This window comes from Mauremys mutica, chromosome 3, assembly GCF_020497125.1.
Source record: "Mauremys mutica isolate MM-2020 ecotype Southern chromosome 3, ASM2049712v1, whole genome shotgun sequence".
Classification (NCBI taxonomy): domain Eukaryota; kingdom Metazoa; phylum Chordata; order Testudines; family Geoemydidae; genus Mauremys; species Mauremys mutica.
This window is the reverse complement of record NC_059074.1, coordinates 175,352,499-175,371,346: the sequence shown is the minus strand read 5'-3', so window position 1 is coordinate 175,371,346 and position 18,848 is coordinate 175,352,499. Positions and strand designations below refer to the sequence as shown.

Below are 18,848 nucleotides of genomic sequence, written 5' to 3'. Positions count from 1 at the left end.
AATGTAAACAAACTTGTTTGTCTGAGCGATTGACTTAAGAAGTAGGACAGAGTGGACCTGCAGGCTCAACACTTTTACAGTTTTATTTTTGAATGCAGGTTTCTTGTACATAATTCTACATTTGTAGGTTCAACATTCATGATAAAGAGATTGCACTACAGTACTTGTATGAGGTGAATTGAAAAATACTATTTCTTTTTTTACAGTGCAAATACTTGTAATAAAAAATAAATATAAAGTGAGCACTGTACCAATTTGTATTCTGTGTTGTAACTGAAATCAATATATTTGACAATGTAGAAAAAATCCCACCATATTTAAATATATGATATTCTATTATTGTTTAAGAGTGCGACTAATTGCAATTAATTTTTTTAATTGATTGACAGCCCTACTTACAACTTAAGTAAACTAACCTACAAAAAAGACACCTATTGTTTATGATATTTCTCATCCCTCACCCCTTTAAAGTGAACTGTCATTGTGATTGTTCAGCTTTCTCATCTTCTGTTTTACACTGAGTGACCTGCTGACTTGTTCAAATGGTGCTGAAGTGTACTGGAGAAATACTGCACTCTATGACCATTGTTCCCTAAGATCCTCATGGAAACGAGACATACAGCTCACGAGGTTATACTCTTAAAATTTGGCTTATAAGGATAAACATGAATGTTGGTGTTTGCCGGTGGTGCCTCAGTCCAAATCCAGTGGCCTCAGCTGGGAATAACAAGAATTCATTAAGTATCCTTTCACAGATTTTAAGGCCACAAGGAACCTTTATAGTCACCCAGCTTGATCTCCTGCACAAAATCGACTTAGAATTTCACCCAAGAATTCTTGCATGAACTCAATATTTTTTGGTTAAACCAGAGCATAGAATAATAAGAGCTGTGAAGTGTAGAGAAATATAAATGTAGCAGTCAGTGGAAGTGGTTAGACTGAACTGCTGGTCTCCTAACTGCTAGCTCAGTGCATGCTCCCCTACACTGAAGATTACATTAAACTGCTGATGACTGACTTTAAGAGTCAAATGGTCCATGGTCTTTCATCAGTGGGTGTGATGGAGCAGGGGCTGTCTGTGTGCTTGGTAGGCAGAGACAGGTATGCAGCTGTAACATGAGCCTGGCCTGGGGGAGGGGAGGTCTCACCTCTGGCTGTGGCTAGACAAAGGGAAGTGGGGAGTGGAGTCACTCTTCGGTTTTGGGAGGTGGGGTTTCAGGGGATCCTAGGCTGGGATCCAAGCACCCTGAACCCCCAGAAAGGCCAGATTGAGGGGTCCTGGCTCTGCACGCAAGCTGGGCTGTATCCTGTGTTCCTGTTGTTCAATAAACCTTCTGTTTTACTGGCTGGCGGAGAGTCACTGTGAGTTCGGGAAGAGGGGTGCAGGGCCGGACTCCCCCACACTCCGTGACAACTGGTGGCAGAGGTGGGATCGGCGGCACCCCGGGGACGGCGCTTCCTGCAGTAAGTGACTGGGGAGCAGTAAAACGAAGGGGCGATTCACCCCTGGGCGAGTGTGGCCAGAGAGCAGGACTTTGCAGTAACAGGGTCCCCCGGGGGATCACAGCAAGCGATCCCAGGGGCGGAGGAGTCTGCAGCTTGACCCTGGCAGAGAGGTGGTGACCTCAAGGACTGGCACACTAGGGGTCCCTCTGGAACCCGTGGGGAGCGGCGAACACCCCGGCCTGCGAGCGGCCAGCAGGAAGATGTATTCTCAGAAGCGCAAGTGTGAGCTGGTGGAGCTGTGCAAGCAGAAGGGGCTGCGCCATGGGAAGCTCACCAAGGCCCAGCTGATTGCCCGGCTGGAGGAGAGAGATCGCAGGGATGAACCGGTCCCTGTCTCTGAGGGAAGCAGCCGGGCAGATGCAGCACAGGCACCAGTGTCTGGACCCGCTGGGAGTGGTCAGCCGGCCGCTGAGGGCTCCTCGAGACCCCCCACCCCTAGGCCTAGGGGGAGGGGGAGGAGGAGCCCAGCTACCGAGGGCTCCATGACCCCCCCGGCCAGCAGAGGATCGTCCCGGCGACGCTCGGCCTCCGTGGAGCGCAGGCGGCTGGACTTGGAGAGAGAGATACAACTGAAAGAGATGGAGGAGCGTAAGGAGCTGAGGGCATATGAGGAAAGACAAAGGCAATGCGAATTCGAGGAAAGAGAGAAGGAGAAGCAACGCGAATACGAGGACAGGGAGAAGCAGCACAACCATGAGCTGGCCATAGCCCAGCTGAAAAGCAGGGAGGCCCCGGCTGCGATGAGTGAGCGGGGGCCCAAGCCTACAAAGAGCTTCGATAAGAACTTCCTGGCCCCGCGTAAGGAGGGGGAGGACATAGACACCTTCCTGACGGCCTTTGAGAATGCCTGCGAGCTGCACCAGGTTGACCCCGCAGACAGGATCCGGTGCCTCACCCCCTTACTGGACCCCACCGCCGTGGAGGTGTACAGCCGAATGAGAGGGGAGGAGGCGCGGGACTACAACCTGTTCAAAGAGGCCCTACTCCGCGAGTTTGGGCTGACCCCGGAGATGTACCGGAAGAGGTTCCGGAGTCAACGTAAGACCCGGGAGGGCACATACCTGCAACTGGTCAACCAGGCGCAGGGGTACGCCCGCAAGTGGACGGCTGGGGCCCAAACTAGAGAGGACCTGCTTGACCTATTCGTACTGGAGCACCTATATGAGCAGTGCCCATCCGACCTGAAGCGGTGGTTGATGGACCAGAAGCCGGAGAACCCGCAGCATGCAGGCCAGCTGGCCGACCAATATGTGGACAGTCGGGCGGGGGATGGCAGGGAGGAGTCTCGAGGGAGCAGGCCTGCCTCAACGCAGAGAGAGAGTCACCATGGGACCTCCCAGCGGGGCCCTATGGAGAACCCCCACAAAAGGGGAACGTCCAGCGTCAGATCCACCCGACCCCCGCGAGGGGACCCACGAGACATGGGTTGCTTCCACTGTGGCCAGCAAGGCCACATACGGGCCCAGTGCCCCAAGCTCCGAGACAGACCGAGCAGACCCAACCCGCAGAGGGTTGATTGGGTAAAGACCCAATCGGAGGAGGGGCAACATGCCCAAGAGAGGGGGGCTGGCAGCGTCCCACCTGGGAAGGAGGGAGGAGGGTCCCAGGTCAGCGCCCCTGGGGGGCTGGATGCTCCGGACACAAGGTTCTGCTACAGGGTGGCCACGGGGCTGCCCCTCCGGAGCGAGTGCCTTGTTCCCCTGGAGGTGGATGGGAAGAAGGTCACTGGGTACTGGGACACAGGCGCAGAGGTGACGCTGGCCCGGCCCGAGGTGGTGGGCCTAAATCGGATGGTGCCTGATACCTACCTGTCCCTGATGGGCGTGAGCGGGACCCCATTCAAGGTGCCTGTGGCGCGGGTGCACCTGAAGTGGGGGGTCAAGGAGGGCCCCAAGGATGTGGGAGTGCACCCCCATTTGCCCACAGAGGTGCTAATGGGGGGGGACCTCGAGACCTGGCCCGGCAATACCCGGGGTGCCCTGGTCGTGACCCGTAGTCAGAGTCGGCGCAGGGCTCTGCACCCTGACAACGGGGAAAGTACTCTGCCCGAGTGCCTGGCGGGGAGGGAACGCCCAGAGACACGACCCAGAGAGGCTGCGGCCTCAGACCCAGCCGGTGAGAGAGAGCAGGGCCCCATCCCTGTCCCAGCTGCTGAGTTCCAGGCCGAGGTGCAGAAGGATCCCTCCTTGCAGAAGCCCAGGGACCGGGCTGACCGCAATGCAGTGCAGACCATGAGGAGAGGTTGCAAGGAGAGGTTCCTGTGGGAGAAGGGGTTCCTGTATCGAGAATGGGCTCCCCCCGGGGAGGTGGAGTCATGGGGGATTAGGAGGCAGCTGGTGGTTCCCCAGAAATTTCGCCACAAGCTGCTGTACCTGGCCCATGACATCCCCCTCGCAGGGCACCAGGGAATCCGGCGCACCAGGCAGAGGCTGCTACAGAACTTTTACTGGCCTGGGGTCTTTACCCATGTCCGGCAGTACTGCCAATCCTGTGACCCCTGCCAGCGGGTGGGGAAGGCCCGGGACAAGGGGAAAGCAGCTCTGAGGCCTTTGCCCATCATAGAAGAGCCTTTCCAGAAGGTGGCCATAGACATGGTGGGACCTCTCAGCAAGGCGACCCGGTCAGGGAAGAACCACATCCTGGTGGTGGTAGATTTCGCCACTCGATACCCCGAGGCGGTGGCCTTGTCCTCTACCGAAGCAGACACCGTGGCGGATGCGCTGCTGACCATTTTCAGCCGGGTGGGGTTCCCCCAGGAAGTCTTAACGGACCAGAGGTCCAACTTCATGTCGAAGCTGCTCCAGTCCCTGTGGGAGAAATGTGGGGTCCGACCCAGCTGGGCCTCAGCGTACCACCCCCAGACCAACGGGCTGGTGGAGAGGTTCAACGGGACGCTAAAGATGATGCTAAAAACATTCATGCACCAGCACCCACAGGACTGGGACAAGTACTTACCTCACCTGCTGTTTGCGTACAGGGAGGTACCCCAGGAGTCTACTGGGTTTTCGCCGTTCGAACTGTTATATGGAAGGCGGGTAAGGGGGCCCCTGGACCTGCTGAGAGACGAATGGGAGGGGAAGGCCGCTCCCGATGGAGAGTCGGTGGTGGAGTATGTCCTGACCTTCCGGGAAAGACTTACCGAGCTCATGGGCCTGGCCAGGGAGAATCTGGCCCGAGCCCAGAGGAAGCAGAAGGTCTGGTACGACCGCACGGCGCGGGCCCGTGCCTTCGCCACCGGGGACCAAGTGATGGTTCTCATCCCCGTGAGGAAAAACAAACTCCAGGCTGCCTGGGAAGGGCCCTTCAAGGGTGTCAAGCAACTAAATGAGGTAAACTATGTGGTGGAGCTGTCGAACCGGGCTCATCACCGCCGGGTGTACCATGTGAATATGATGAAGCCATACTATGACCGGGGGAATATGGTGTTGGCCGTGTGTGGCCACTGGGAGGAGCCGGGGGATGACCCTCTAGTGGATCTATTCCCAGGGACAAAGGCTGGTTCCCCCCTGGAGGCGATTCCCCTCTCTGATCAGCTGACCCCAGCCCAGCATGCTGAGATCAGAGGGGTGCTGCAACTGTACCGACAGTTGTTTTCCAACCAGCCTGGGCGCACTAATTTGACCGTCCACCGGGTGGAGACTGGGGCACACACCCCGATACGCTGCTCCCCTTTTCGGGTTACCGGGAAGACTGCCCAGGACCTGGAGAGGGAGGTCAGGGACATGCTGGCTTTAGGGGTGATTCAGCCGTCCGCCAGCCCCTGGGCCTCTCTAGTGGTGCTGGTCCCCAAGAAGGACGGGTCGATCCGGTTCTGCGTGGACTATCGAAAGCTCAATGCCATCACTGTATCGGATGCCTACCCCATGCCAAGGCCTGACAAGCTCCTAGACAAGCTAGGAGGCGCTCGGTACCTCACCACCATGGATCTTACAAAGGGCTACTGGCAAGTGCCGCTGGACGCAGATGCCAGGCTGAAATCGGCCTTCATCACCCCCCTGGGGCTCTATGAGTTTCTGACCCTGCCCTTTGGCCTCAAGGGAGCGCCGGCCACCTTCCAGCGCCTGGTGGATCAGCTACTGAGGGGGATGGAGAGTTTTGCTGTGGCGTATATTGATGACATCTGCGTCTTCAGCCAGACCTGGGAGGATCACGTGCTCCAGGTTAGACAAGTGCTGGACCGACTCCGGGAGGCGGGGTTAACCGTAAAGGCAGAGAAGTGCAAGGTGGGGATGGCTGAAGTATCTTACCTGGGCCATCGGGTGGGGAGCGGCTGCCTAAAGCCGGAACCAGCCAAGGTGGAGGCGATCAGAGACTGGCCCGCTCCCCAGACCAAAAAGCAGGTCCAGGCCTTTATCGGGATGGCGGGGTACTATCGAAGGTTCGTGCCCCACTTTAGTGCCATAGCCGCCCCCATCACTGAGCTGTGCAAGAAGGGGAAGCCAGACAAGGTGGTCTGGACCGAGCAGTGCCAGGAGGCTCTCCAGGCGCTGAAGGAGGCTCTGCTCAGAGGCCCAGTTCTGGCAAACCCAAACTTTGACAAGCCCTTTATGGTGTTTACCGACGCCTCAGTCTCGGGGCTGGGGGCGGTGTTGATGCAGGAGGATGAAAAGGGGGAGAGACACCCCATCGTGTACCTGAGCAAGAAGTTGCTACCCCGGGAGCAGAACTACGCGGCCATCGAGAAGGAATGCCTGGCCATGGTGTGGGCCCTGAAGAAACTGGAGCCATATCTCTTTGGGCGCCACTTCACCGTGTACACCGACCACTCTCCCCTGACCTGGCTGCACCAGAAGAAAGGAGCCAACGCCAAGCTCCTGAGGTGGAGCCTGCTCCTGCAGGACTATGACATGGACGTGGTCCACGTGAAGGGAAGTGCCAACCTGATAGCGGACGCGCTGTCCCGGAGAGGGGGCCCCGAACTTCCCCGGGTCACTGGGCAGTGACCCCGCTCAGTTCAGTCTCGGAGGGGGGAGAGGTGTGATGGAGCACGGGCTGTCTGTGTGCTTGGTAGGCAGAGACAGGTATGCAGCTGTAACATGAGCCTGGCCTGGGGGAGGGGAGGTCTCACCTCTGGCTGTGGCTAGACAAAGGGAAGTGGGGAGTGGAGTCACTCTTCGGTTTTGGGAGCTGGGAGGTGGGGTTTCAGGGGATCCTAGGCTGGGATCCAAGCACCCTGAACCCCCAGAAAGGCCAGATTGAGGGGTCCTGGCTCTGCACGCAAGCTGGGCTGTATCCTGTGTTCCTGTTGTTCAATAAACCTTCTGTTTTACTGGCTGGCGGAGAGTCACTGTGAGTTCGGGAAGAGGGGTGCAGGGCCGGACTCCCCCACACTCCGTGACAGTGGGTTCACAGGCAAAATCAGTTTTGTGGTCTCAACCTCAAGTCATGAAGTTATGGTACAATTTTTCATAACTGGTATGTCTGTTTGAATGGCACAGCACAAACAACAAGAGTGCTGCTGGTCTGGGCTGAGCTAAAGGGGCTTTCATTATAAACTTTGTGGGTAAGTCTGTGCAGTGCCTGACTGACTCTGCTTGTACTATCAGTCCCAGATATGCCTAAATACCACCAAATACTAGGTTGTGGGGGAAAATAAGCTCTGAGAGTGTGTTTAGCACTGTGAAGGACATGGAAGTCACACTCCCTACACTGAGGACCTTCCATAATCTCATTAGATGGACATCACAAAGCATATCGAGGTTCAGTCATACAGCATGGCTTTTTTTAAAAACAGCAATACAGCTTTATATGGAACTATTTATATAAATTGAGAATGTGAGCTTTGTTTTCACCACAAGCAGCAGAATCAGATAACGCAACAGCACTGAGATACATAACTCTATTACACAGATCATTTAAACAAGACCGGAAACTGCTGTTGAGCCAATTGCAAAGGCATGAACTTAGATCTGAATTTCTTTTTTTCAAATGGGAAACTAGCTTTCCCTTTGAACTCTGGAGGAAATGAGGCTAATACTGTCTCTTAAAGAAGAACATCACTAACTAGCCTTGTAACACTCTAAAAATCTGACAAATAAGCCAGAGCACTAGCTAGAGAGTTACGCTTTTAGAAATAGACAGTTATGTTTAGCTCCAAACAGATACTTCCAAATACACCGCTACTTCGATATAACGCCACCCGATATAACACAAATTTGGCTATAACGCAGGTAAAGCAGTGCTCCAGGGGGGCGGGGTTGCGCACTCTGGTGGATCAAAGCAAGTTCAATATAACACGGTTTCACCTATAATGCAGTAAGATTTTTTTGGCTCCCAAGGACCGCGTTATATCGAGGTAGAGGTGTATGTGGCTAAACAGAGGTAATTTGACATATCAGGTATTTTGAAACATTACTCTCTTCAAACATGTTCCAAGCATGCTCTGAAATACTGCCCATATAAGAATCATTTCCCACCTTGGAGAACACCCACTAATTTCATATCACAATGTCTTTGGTAGAGCTATCACTATACAGGAAGTGTGTATTACTTCATTTGAGTGTCTGAGGGTAGGGTAGGTATTTTGATTGGTGGTTAATCAAGGGCAAAAAGTACTTTTTTTTTTTTTTTTTTTACTTTTGCTAGCTCACCCCACCACTTTGGAGATATAAATGAAATAATTAGAACCAAATGCCTTTTTCTTGCCAGTGAGTTAGTGCAATGTTTCAAACGATGATGGATCTTTTCCCTGAAAGATGACTGCATTCTGGTGCATGTTAAATACTAACAAACATTTTAGCATTCCTCAAGGGCTTATCACACCATGTATGAATCATGACCTTTTCTTAAAGTATGTTATATAAGCCAATAATAGTGACTTGCTTTTGAAAAAAAGGCCAGTGTCACTGTGTGATGTATTAATAGGAGTGTCATATTTCAGACTGATAATGTAATTGTTCTGCTTTACTCAGCACTGGCAAGGCCTGTTGGAGTCCTGTGTCCATCTTAAGAAAGATGTAAACATATGGGTACAGAGTAGCAAAAATGAAAACATGATCTATTAGGAAAGGGTGAAAGAATTGGGCATATTTCGTTTAGCGGAGAGGGCTGCATGATAACAGTCTTCAAATATGTAAAAGCTAGTTATAAAGAGGATGGTGATCAATTGTTCTCCATGCCTAGTCAGGGCAGGACAAGAAGCTGGCTCAGTTTGCTAGAAAGGAGATATAGTTTAGATTTTAGGAAAATCTTTCTAACTGGTTACCTAGGGAGCTTATGGAATCCCAGTCATTGGAGGTTTTGGGGAACAGATTATACCAGGGAGGGCAGCCCCCTGGTGCAGCGGGGCTAAGGCAGGTTCCCTGTCTGCCCTGGCCCCACACTGATCCCGGAACTGGCCGTCACCACATCCCTGCGGAGTGCTCTATGCACTACCCTCGCCTGCAGGCACTGCCCCACGCAGCTGCCATTGGCCGTGATCAGGAAACCATGGCCAATGGGAGCTTCAGGGGTGGTACCTGCAGGTGAGGGCAGCATGCGGCAGAACTGCCTTCCCCATCTTGTCCCCCCAGGAGCCACTGCTGGACATGCTGGCCACTTCTGGGAGCAGCTCAGGACCAAGGCAGGCAGGGAGCCTGCCTTAGCCCTGCTGCATGCTGCTGCCAGACCAGAGCTGTTTGAGGTAAGTGGTGCCAGGCTGGAGCCCACATCCCGAACCCCTCCTGCATCCTGCACCCCAACCCTCTGCCCTGAGCCCCTTAACCCCCAGCCCTGAGCCCCCTGCTGCACCCCTCCTGCACCCCAACCCCCTGCCCCAAGCCCCCTCTTGCACTCCGCACCCCCTCCTGCACCCCTACCCCTGTCCTGAGCCCCCGTTGCACCCCACACCCCTCCTGCAACCTCCTGCCCTGAGCCCCCTCCCACACTCTGCAGCTCTCACCCCCTCCCACACCGCGCACTCCCTCCCACACCCCAACCTCCTGCCCCAGCCCTACATTCATGGCCCTGCATACAATTTCCCCACTCAGATGTGGCACTCGGGCCAAAAAGTATGCCCACCCCTGGATTAGATGAACACCTGTCAGGAATGGTCTAGGCATACTTGGTCCTGTTTCACTCAGGGGATGGTTGGTTGGGGGTGGACTAGATGACCTCTTGAGGTCTCTTCCAGCCTTACATTTCTATAAGTCAGTGATTATGATGAAATTATGAATTATAGATCTTCAATTGTTTTTTTAAAGTAACTGAGATGTACATTTTATATGTTGTTAAGGTTCTCGGTGACCTTCAGATGAGAAATTAATAGTTGCTAGGAATAAAACAATGTCCAGGTCAAAGGAATTGTACTAAAATAAAGCAGCAGGAAGGGATGTGTTCTTAGTGGATTTTCCTTGCTTTCATCTCAGAACCCACATTTTTTCTTCTCATTTGTCTCTTCTGAAACTAGCCCTAGTACAAATACACCACCAATTATTTTAATACCACAGCATGTCTTACTATGATGTGCCAGAGCTACGGCAGTATAGCTTCTGAGTCAGAAGTTGAGACTATCTCAGCAAGCTTTAAAACACAGAGCATTGCTCACTCATCAGCATTTAGAATGAGTGTGTACACAGTGATACAGTGTAGTTCAGAGCCAAAGCACAATAGCTCTACATATGAGAGAGAAGAAGGAGGGGGAAGGTTATTACACATATCAATATAAGGAAGGTGTTGTATAATGTTATCAATTTAGATTTTCTTCACACTGCGGGTAATTTGTCTCAGAAGTAACCTTTTTGTTTGGTTCACTGAAATCAGTAAATTAACTGCTAATTACTCAGGGTGTAAATTCCAGCTACCAGTGCTGGGAAATGAACATTAGCCTATTTAGAAGAACTAATCCTCAAAATCCTTCACTTGTTAAGACACTAAATTTCTCCTCCCCACCCCCAAAAAACGGCAGTTTATGAAATTCTGACACCTTCAGAGAGGGGTTACCTAAACCCTACAGATATGTTGTTTGGGAAATAAATAAAGGGGGGTGGAAGAGTCCTTACATAGGCAACAAAGATAAGATATGTATTTAGGGCGTAAGCACTTACAATAATTTAAACCCCAGAAGAAGAGGGTTTGGAAAGGGTCCAAATTGGATCTGGTGAACTGATTTTACTTTTGCAAGACTTACAACCTGATTGTCAGTGTTATGGATCAGCCAGACATCCAACTGCAGCTAGAGATGACCAACCCTACAACTGGTCAACATTTTTCTGTCAAAAAACGTTTTACAGAAAAGTGTCTGCTTTCCATGGAAAATGTTGACTTTTCATCAAAAAATGAAACCTTTCCTCCCACTTTTTGATGAGAAGTTGAAATTGTCCATAGAAAGTAGACACTTTTCTGTGGAAATGTTCATTAGGTCAAAACCCATTTTTCTATCAAAAAACAGTTTTTTGACAGAAAAATGTTGACCAGTCCTAGGGTTGGCCATCTCTAGTGCTCACTGACTCCATTTTCGAAGCAGCTCTAATGCAGCATCTTTAAAAATGAGGCCATCAATTTTTTTAATTCCATGTCCTCAGCTAGACTCGTCCTCAGCTAGACTTTTTCACATAAAAAAATCTGGGTCTCCCCCTTCACTCCCCTAAAATAAGTCAGATTTAAAATTTGAGAGGAGGAGTAGGAATATCAGAAACTCTTAATATATATCCATGGCCCGCAACACAGATCTCAATAAGGTTTAAAAGACCCATATCCCAAAACCTACAGCTTTGCTGCTTGCTACAGGCATGCAAGATTTATCGCAAGTGGTGACAGGCTGCCAAAAATAATTTAAAAAGAGAGGAAGGGTGAAACGACAAGATAAAGAACTTAATAAACATACGGATAACAGGGTGAAAATTTCTCAAGTGGTTCCTCATTTCTAATAATAAATATTTATTCTTAAATGCATTCTTCACAGCACAACAAAATTGTCCATAAATTGGTTTGTTTTGTTTTGTTTTAAACTGGAAGGGTAGTGATTTAGTTTAGTTTTTGTTCAGATGGGAACTTTGGGCAGTAACAAGCAAATCCAAATTGTCTGCAAAGAGCCACTTCCTGTTAGGGATTGAGACTTCACCCTAACAGTTAAGAAGAAAGGCCATTGCAAACTACTATCCTGATTCTATCAGACTGGAGACAACTAGGACAAACAAACTCAGGAAGTGGCAGGGAGTTCGAAAGCGAGAGGAAATCTATGGCACAGAGAGGAAAGTGAAGAGATTGCGCTGATCTGCAAAAAGTTCACCCCTAGGTCAGAATGTGCCAAGCTTTTCAAAAAGCTTTATTTGTACTATAATACAAAACTGGCACACACAGCTGGCGATTGCTGCAGAGACTATTCAAATGTTAACATTCTGAATGATAAACTGCCAAAAAAAGTTCTATGTAAGCAAATAGGAACAAGCAACTAATCTAAATCTGGTTGCTAAGAGACAGAGGTTTTCAGCCAAATTCACCCTCAAGAATACGTTATTCTTAATCAAGAAAGTACCTGTAGATGACGCCATGCTGGTGAAGAAACATGAGTGCTGATGTGACCTCTGCAGCATAGAAGCGGGATCGAGGCTCGTCAAATTTGCGTGAGCGCTGAATTTGAAACATTAGATCTCCACCATTTACATATTCCATGACGAAAAAGAGGCGGTCCTGAAATTAATTAAAACAGTGCTATTAAGCTAATTTCTTTCAGCTACACAAAGGGCTGCTTTAAACTACACATTAGGCGACAGCAGGATTTGCGTCAAGAAACTGAAGAATAAACGCTACAATTCTGAACTGGGGAAAGCTGACAACCAAAAAACAAACAACCCCAGGGAAAACTGATTCAAGAAAGAGTGAACGAAAGAGAAAAGGAAGAGAATTAAAATACGATTAAAAAGTAATAAGGATTATTAAAATAGTACAATCAGCTTAGTATTTTTAAAGAAATGTTTACATGCTGTTAAAAAAAAACATTTAATATAAATATTACAAGTCAATGATGATTCTGTCAGTTGCTGAAGGGCAGGACAATTTTGCAGGTTGCCTGCCCACCTGGCTCCCTATCCCTACATATTATCAACCACTCTGTCTATAAAATGCCTTTTCTTCCAAATTATAACTTCACAATACATATTATTAATAATTATTTATATGGAAACCACTATTGTCAGTAGAAAGCAGTCAAAAATCACAAGTCAGGCTCTCTCAAAGATCATAAGATCGGCGTAAATATAACAGATTTTTAAAAATAATCTATTTGGGGTTCTTTTTAATTGTCTTCTGGTTTTTGAATCTTCGGGGTTCTTTTTTTTTCCAGACTTTTCTCCATAGCAATGAGGGATAGAAACCCTCTTCATTTTTCAGTGGCAGCTGCCATTTTCACACAATGATGTGACTTTGGGAGCTGGGGCTTTCAGAAAAACACCAAATATTGTAAGAGTCACAATAAAAAATAGCAGCAATTGGCAATGCTGAGAAACCAAATGTGAATGAGGCATTTTAAAGATCCCCAACCCAAAGAGCTTATAACATAAACAGACAATGCAGATCAAGCATAGGCAAAGAACATGGTATACACATTTTTATCATCTCTGTCCCATTTTCTCTAAAGGTTTCTTGCCCATCCTTAGAATTTTACCTAACTATATCATTAGCCCTACCCCCCCTTGCGCTTTTGCCTTTTGCGAAATTCAGTAGAGCACTTAAACATCACTGACTTAAATTAAGCATGTGCTTAAGTGCTGTCCTGAATGTGGATGCTTTCTTGAAGGGGGCTTGAAACATTTGCTTAGCCCAGTAAAAGTCAGAGGTGGAGGATGTAGAGGAAGAAAATGCAAGCACCTCAACTGTACACATCAGAACATTGGAATTGTCACAATGGATCATTTCCGAGGTCCAGCCAATCCAGCAGCAATCTCTGAGGCCATATCTTCATTACAGCTGCTACAGTGGCACTGTAGCACTGTAGCGTAGAGACGTCGTAGATCAACTGAGGGGGTTTTCCATTACTGTAGTTAATCCACCTCTCCGACAGGCAGTAGCTAGGTCGATGGAAGAATTCTTCCATCCACCTAGCCATGACTATATTGGGGGTTACATCGACCTAACTATGTCACACAGGGCATGACATTTTTCATAGCCCTGAGCGATGCAGGTAGACGATCTAAATATTAAGCATAGACCAGACCTGACAGTGACTGGTACCAGACAGTCACCATCATAGTCCTTTCCTGAAAGGAAAGACTGGGGAAACAATAGCATTACTGCTGCTAGAAGTAACAGACACTCCAAAGGAAATGGTATAGGCTATAGTCTTTCCACCTTCCAGACTGACTCAATATTGCCAATCCTAAGTGTTCAAAAATCATGAGACAGTCTCCAAAAATCATTAGATTTAAACCCTCATGATATTTGTGCCAAACAAAATAATACATGTGAGGTTCTTTTTTATTTTGATCCTCACGTCACATTTTTCAACTTTTTTCTGCAACCATGAAGAATAGAATCTTGCTTTTAAATGACAAAAAAAAAGGAAGAAAAGAAAAAAGATGAGATTCTCACAATCCCATGACTCCAGAAATTGGAGCATTAAAAAAAGCAACAAATATTGTAAGACTCACGATAAAAATCACAAGACTTAGCAACACTGCCGTCTGAGGGATTGCAGAGATGTGGGGCAAGAATACACTATACTTCCAAAGAGGAGATGCAAGCACCTGTTTTCAGCACATTCCCAACTTTTATTCCAAGAGTAGTGCATGCCTGTATGCTCTGCAGGCTGAATGCCTCCGAAGATTGGCATGGGAGAGGCACACAACCAATTTCCAGCATTACTGTGCCTTACACCTTCCCATTTGGAGATGACATGGGAAAACATTACAAATATGATAGGGATGAGAGGTCACAGTCTATGTCATTCAGTTGGCTAAAGTAATTCCTCCCAAGATGATCACCTTTTCACTGTAGCATTTTATGTTCTGCAAAGTTGGTAGAACCTGGGCATGACTGAGCAGCAAGATGATCAGGCAGCGTGAGAAAGGGGTCAGCATTTGCTACCTATGACATGCAGGCTGATTCCCAAAAATGCAACCCACTGGATGTGTCTACACCATAAAATCAAAAGGACTCATATCAAATGCACAAAATGCTGTCGATTGTCCTTGTTATGCTATAGAGAATCCCGAAGGAACAGCCTTTCTATGTCATGAGACTGCTGAGTCACCTATTCTACACTACTCAGTACTGTGAGTGAAGGAACTCGGGAGTAATTTCCTTGTGGGATGAAGATAAGGGAAGCAGTTGAAGACACATAATTACAGTGCTTATGGTTTCTTTCTTCAGTGGGGAGATACTGCTGGAGACACTATCTCCCAAGAGTGAAGACTGTATATTTATCTCCTAAGCTGCCTATACTGCCCCCTTGACCTTGATTTTATTTCAATTTTTATTTAATGACCTTTGGATACTCTTCCCTTATATGAACAGAAGTACCCACTAGAAGTTTTGTAATCCCAATCTATTTTAAAAAATGCTCAATTTTCTTGACTCTGATTTGAGCAGAGAGGATGCCCAACAAATCTTATGCAGAAATTCAGCAGAACCCTCCTTGCTACACAGACCTATTAATATTTTCTGTATGTTACTTAAGATGAGCTCCCAGTTCTTGGATGAGATCCTTAATCATAGGTACTGTTCCCAAACTACTTTCAGTCCAGTGTTTGAATTTCTTTGCCTAATCAATAGGTTGTACAGTTTCAAGTCCATGCACTTTGATATACACAGCGACGAACTCTGTAAATCCAGTAGGGTGCACAGGGAATCACTTCAACATCACTACCCCAATTCATTACTTCTGTAGGTGCAGTCATAGTACTTCCATGTTTGGTCCAAATAGAGCCCATATTCTCTCAAACACCTATCTGTGGCAATTCTAAGCATCACAGGTCAAAATGTGATTTCTGTGGTTTTGGTTTAGGATCCTTTACAGCAGGGGTCGGCAACCTTTCAGAAGTGGTGTGCCGAGTCTTCATTTATTCACTCTGATTTAAGGTTTCGCGTGCCAGTCATACACTTTAATGTTTTTAGAAGGTCTCTTTCTATAAGTCTATAATATATAACTAAACTATTGTTGTATGTAAAGTAAATAAGGTTTCAAAATGTTTCAGAAGCTTCATTTAAAATTAAATTAAAATGCAGAGCCCCCTGGACTGGTGGCCAGAACCCGGGCAGTGTGAGTGCCACTGAAAATCAGCTCGTGTGCCGCCTTTGGCACATGTGCCATAGGTTGCCTACCCCTGCTTTACAGGGTTTTCCTGATTTGTCCAATCTGGAATTTAATCTGGATTGTGAAGCCAGATGTCTTGTGCTCAGTTGAAAACACGGGATTCAGCAACAACTCTGGCCTCAGCAATGGCAAGGTACTAAGTCACACATCTCCCTTCATATTTTCAAATGGAAGGCAATCTCACCTGGATTATATTATACACACTCCAATGTACTTTTTCATTTATGTGAAAGGGTATCAGACACCATGTGTATTGACCAATGTTATGCCCTACAAACAGATTGCTCATCTCTCCAGGCAAGTGTACAGACTGGGTCTTGGATTTGCTGGTTTAACACCACTGTGGGTAAATTTATCCTACAGTGATATCTGTTTGACATGGCATTAAGTGCCTACAAAACACTGCTGTAGGTTACACTCTCCTACTACATACATTTACATTTCAAACAGCCTTCCTAGTTTTCCCAGCTGTGTACTACAGCCAGTTTTATTGGAACTGGCAGCCAGAAGTGTCTTTGAAAATCATGTTTTCCTTATGTCAAGAATTCAGGTGAGGATTTTTTATTTTAGTATAATGTCAATTTGTATAATCAATTGTAATAAGACACATCATGTCAATACTGCAGCACTGGCACAGAGAGAATCTTCCTGGAGAAAAGAGGACTCTAGTATTTTTATGACACCGTGCTTTTCTAAACCCATTCTTTGGCTTTTCATTTCCTATGCTCTAGAGAAAGGACTGCTCAATATGGAACGGGCATAAATAGAGACTAAGATAGGAGCACATTTGTTGGCGTCTATATCAAACTCTGTTTGAGAAATCTATTTACCTAGGTATTTTTCTGGTTCCCATCACTACAGTACCATCTGAGAAAAAAATGTATTGCTATATACTTTCATTAAACCTTTTGCACCCACAATTTGGGATCCTAATGCTAAGAACATATGTATTCTTTTGTTATCTCCTATTTTTATCCCATTACACACACACACACACAGGATGAGATTCTGGGCCTATTGAAGATAATGGCAAAATTCCGATGGACTTAAATACAACCAGGATTTCGCCCTCATCGTACACTTCCCTGTACAGAAACTGAGGCACACCTGAGAACATATCATTCATTATATGTGTCATTCATTAGATTCATTACAATGAGAAGGGTACAAAGTGGACAGAAGACAGTATTGTACAGTATTGACAACCAAGTACCTAGAGCAGCTAAGTATTAGATATGGTCTTATTAATCAATTTTGTTCCAAAACTGGTTTGGATTATCTTTTGGATTCCATATCCATAACATTTGAGAAGTATGTTTTGATGAACAAAAAAAAATGTGAAGCAGTCCTGGGAACTCCTTCATTACATAAACTAAAAGAAAAGAAAAGATCACAAACAAGCCATTATAGATTAATCCCCTCTTGGCATCTGTTATTCAAAACCAAAAAAGCAAAGGACTATAAAATAAGCAAATATGTTTTCTGAAGTAAAGACTTTTTAAAGGGTTTTTGTTTTTCCCTTAGTCTAACCTTCTCTCCCTTGAATTCGAAGAAGTTATGGTGGAATGAAAACATTTAAAATAATAAATGAAAACAAACAATCTAACACAGAGATGGTGGGTATGAGTGTTTCAGGGCAAAGAGGATTTGAGTTAAACAGTCTGGAAGACAACAACAAAAGCTTTCAACTTTAATCTGAATTTCCATGGTACTATAACCTTTCCTGTCTTTGGTTTCAACTATATCTCTTGTGATAACTTGCAGATCTGCCTGTCCTGACTTGTCCCAACCCCTCATCTTGGTCTACCTCTCCAATATAGCTCCTGGTTGTCTCACTGTCCCCTTAAGCAAACACGGGCAAAACCAAACTCCTTAACTTCCCTCTAAATTATCCTCTTTCTTTGTTATCCTAAGCACCACAACCTTCCTCTCACCCACAAAAGCCTGTCAACTGAGGCTATATTTGATTCAGCCTCTCTTATCCCACTCATTTAAGCTGTGCCCAAATCCTGCCTCTTCACCCTCCTCAATATTTCTAAGATCCATCCTTTATTTTCTATCTCCACAGCAAAAGCTTGCATCCAAGCCCTCATTATCTCCTGTCTTGATTTCCTATAACCGCCTCCTCTCTGCAAATATATACACCCACATTAGTTTTTGACATTTTTGTTAGCCTAGCAATATATATGCTACTGTCCTTCTTTCTGCCCTCTCTGCCTGTCTCTCTTTAGACTAAGTTCTTTGAGGCATAGACCACGCCTTCTTTTCTGTTGGGAAAACTGTGGTCACCTCCAGAAATAAATAGCAATAATCTTTGAGGGCATAACTGGGCCATCCTAGGTCATCTCTGATGACCAAGAACCTCCTCCTAGATATTCTTGCCAATTAGTTTTGTGTTGATACATGATTCTCTATAACCTATTAGTTGTTTAAATGTGAAAAGATACCATCGTTGGGGAACGGACTTCCATGTAAATCCCAAACAAAAGTTGAGACTGGGAACTACAGCTTTTGATGTACTGTTTACAACTGAGAAATTATCACTGCCTACCTCTTTTAAGAATTTATCATCATTATATCAGCCCTTAATTCACCCTACGCTTTGTTTGTTTTTCACTTAACATTTAATGAGATCACACTAATGAAAATGTATTCGTAGAGCACAAAGTACAATTATTACTGGAAAGCTCAAGAGTACAAACCTTTCCCCAAGTGAACCTCAGGAGCTGTGTGACCCCACATGGAGTTGAACACAGCCAAATTAACTGAAATATCACAAAGCAGAAATAAATCATCCAATGTGTTTTCCAGCTTCATATCCAAGACGTGTATCCATGCTATATGCCAGGCAAGCAATCTTTTCACTACAAGTCCTAGACTGTAGGATCTATCCCTGCAACCGTTCAAAGCACAGAAATCAGGAAAGGCATCAAACATATACTTCTCAAATAGAATTCACAGTTGATAAGACTTATCAGCATTCTCCAAGTACCATTTTTTCCTTCTTTTATGTTTCTCATACAAATGGGTGTGAATAAATTCTTCCTGATTCTCACTAAATCCTAAGTTCACGGTCTCAATAGACTTTTCTAACAAAGTATCAGAGGGGTAGCCG

At 46.6% G+C, this 18,848-nt stretch overlaps 1 protein-coding gene across 3 annotated transcripts in view; it reads right to left on the bottom strand.

The window, feature by feature from the left end:
• Positions 1-18,848, bottom strand: part of PRKCE (protein kinase C epsilon) — a 534,912-nt gene that overhangs the window by 104,668 nt on the left and 411,396 nt on the right. For all 3 annotated transcript variants that reach the window (XM_045011041.1, XM_045011042.1, XM_045011043.1), the window contains one exon: positions 11,960-12,114. In XM_045011041.1, the coding sequence (XP_044866976.1) occupies positions 11,960-12,114 (155 nt within the window). The remainder of the gene's footprint in view (positions 1-11,959; positions 12,115-18,848) is intronic.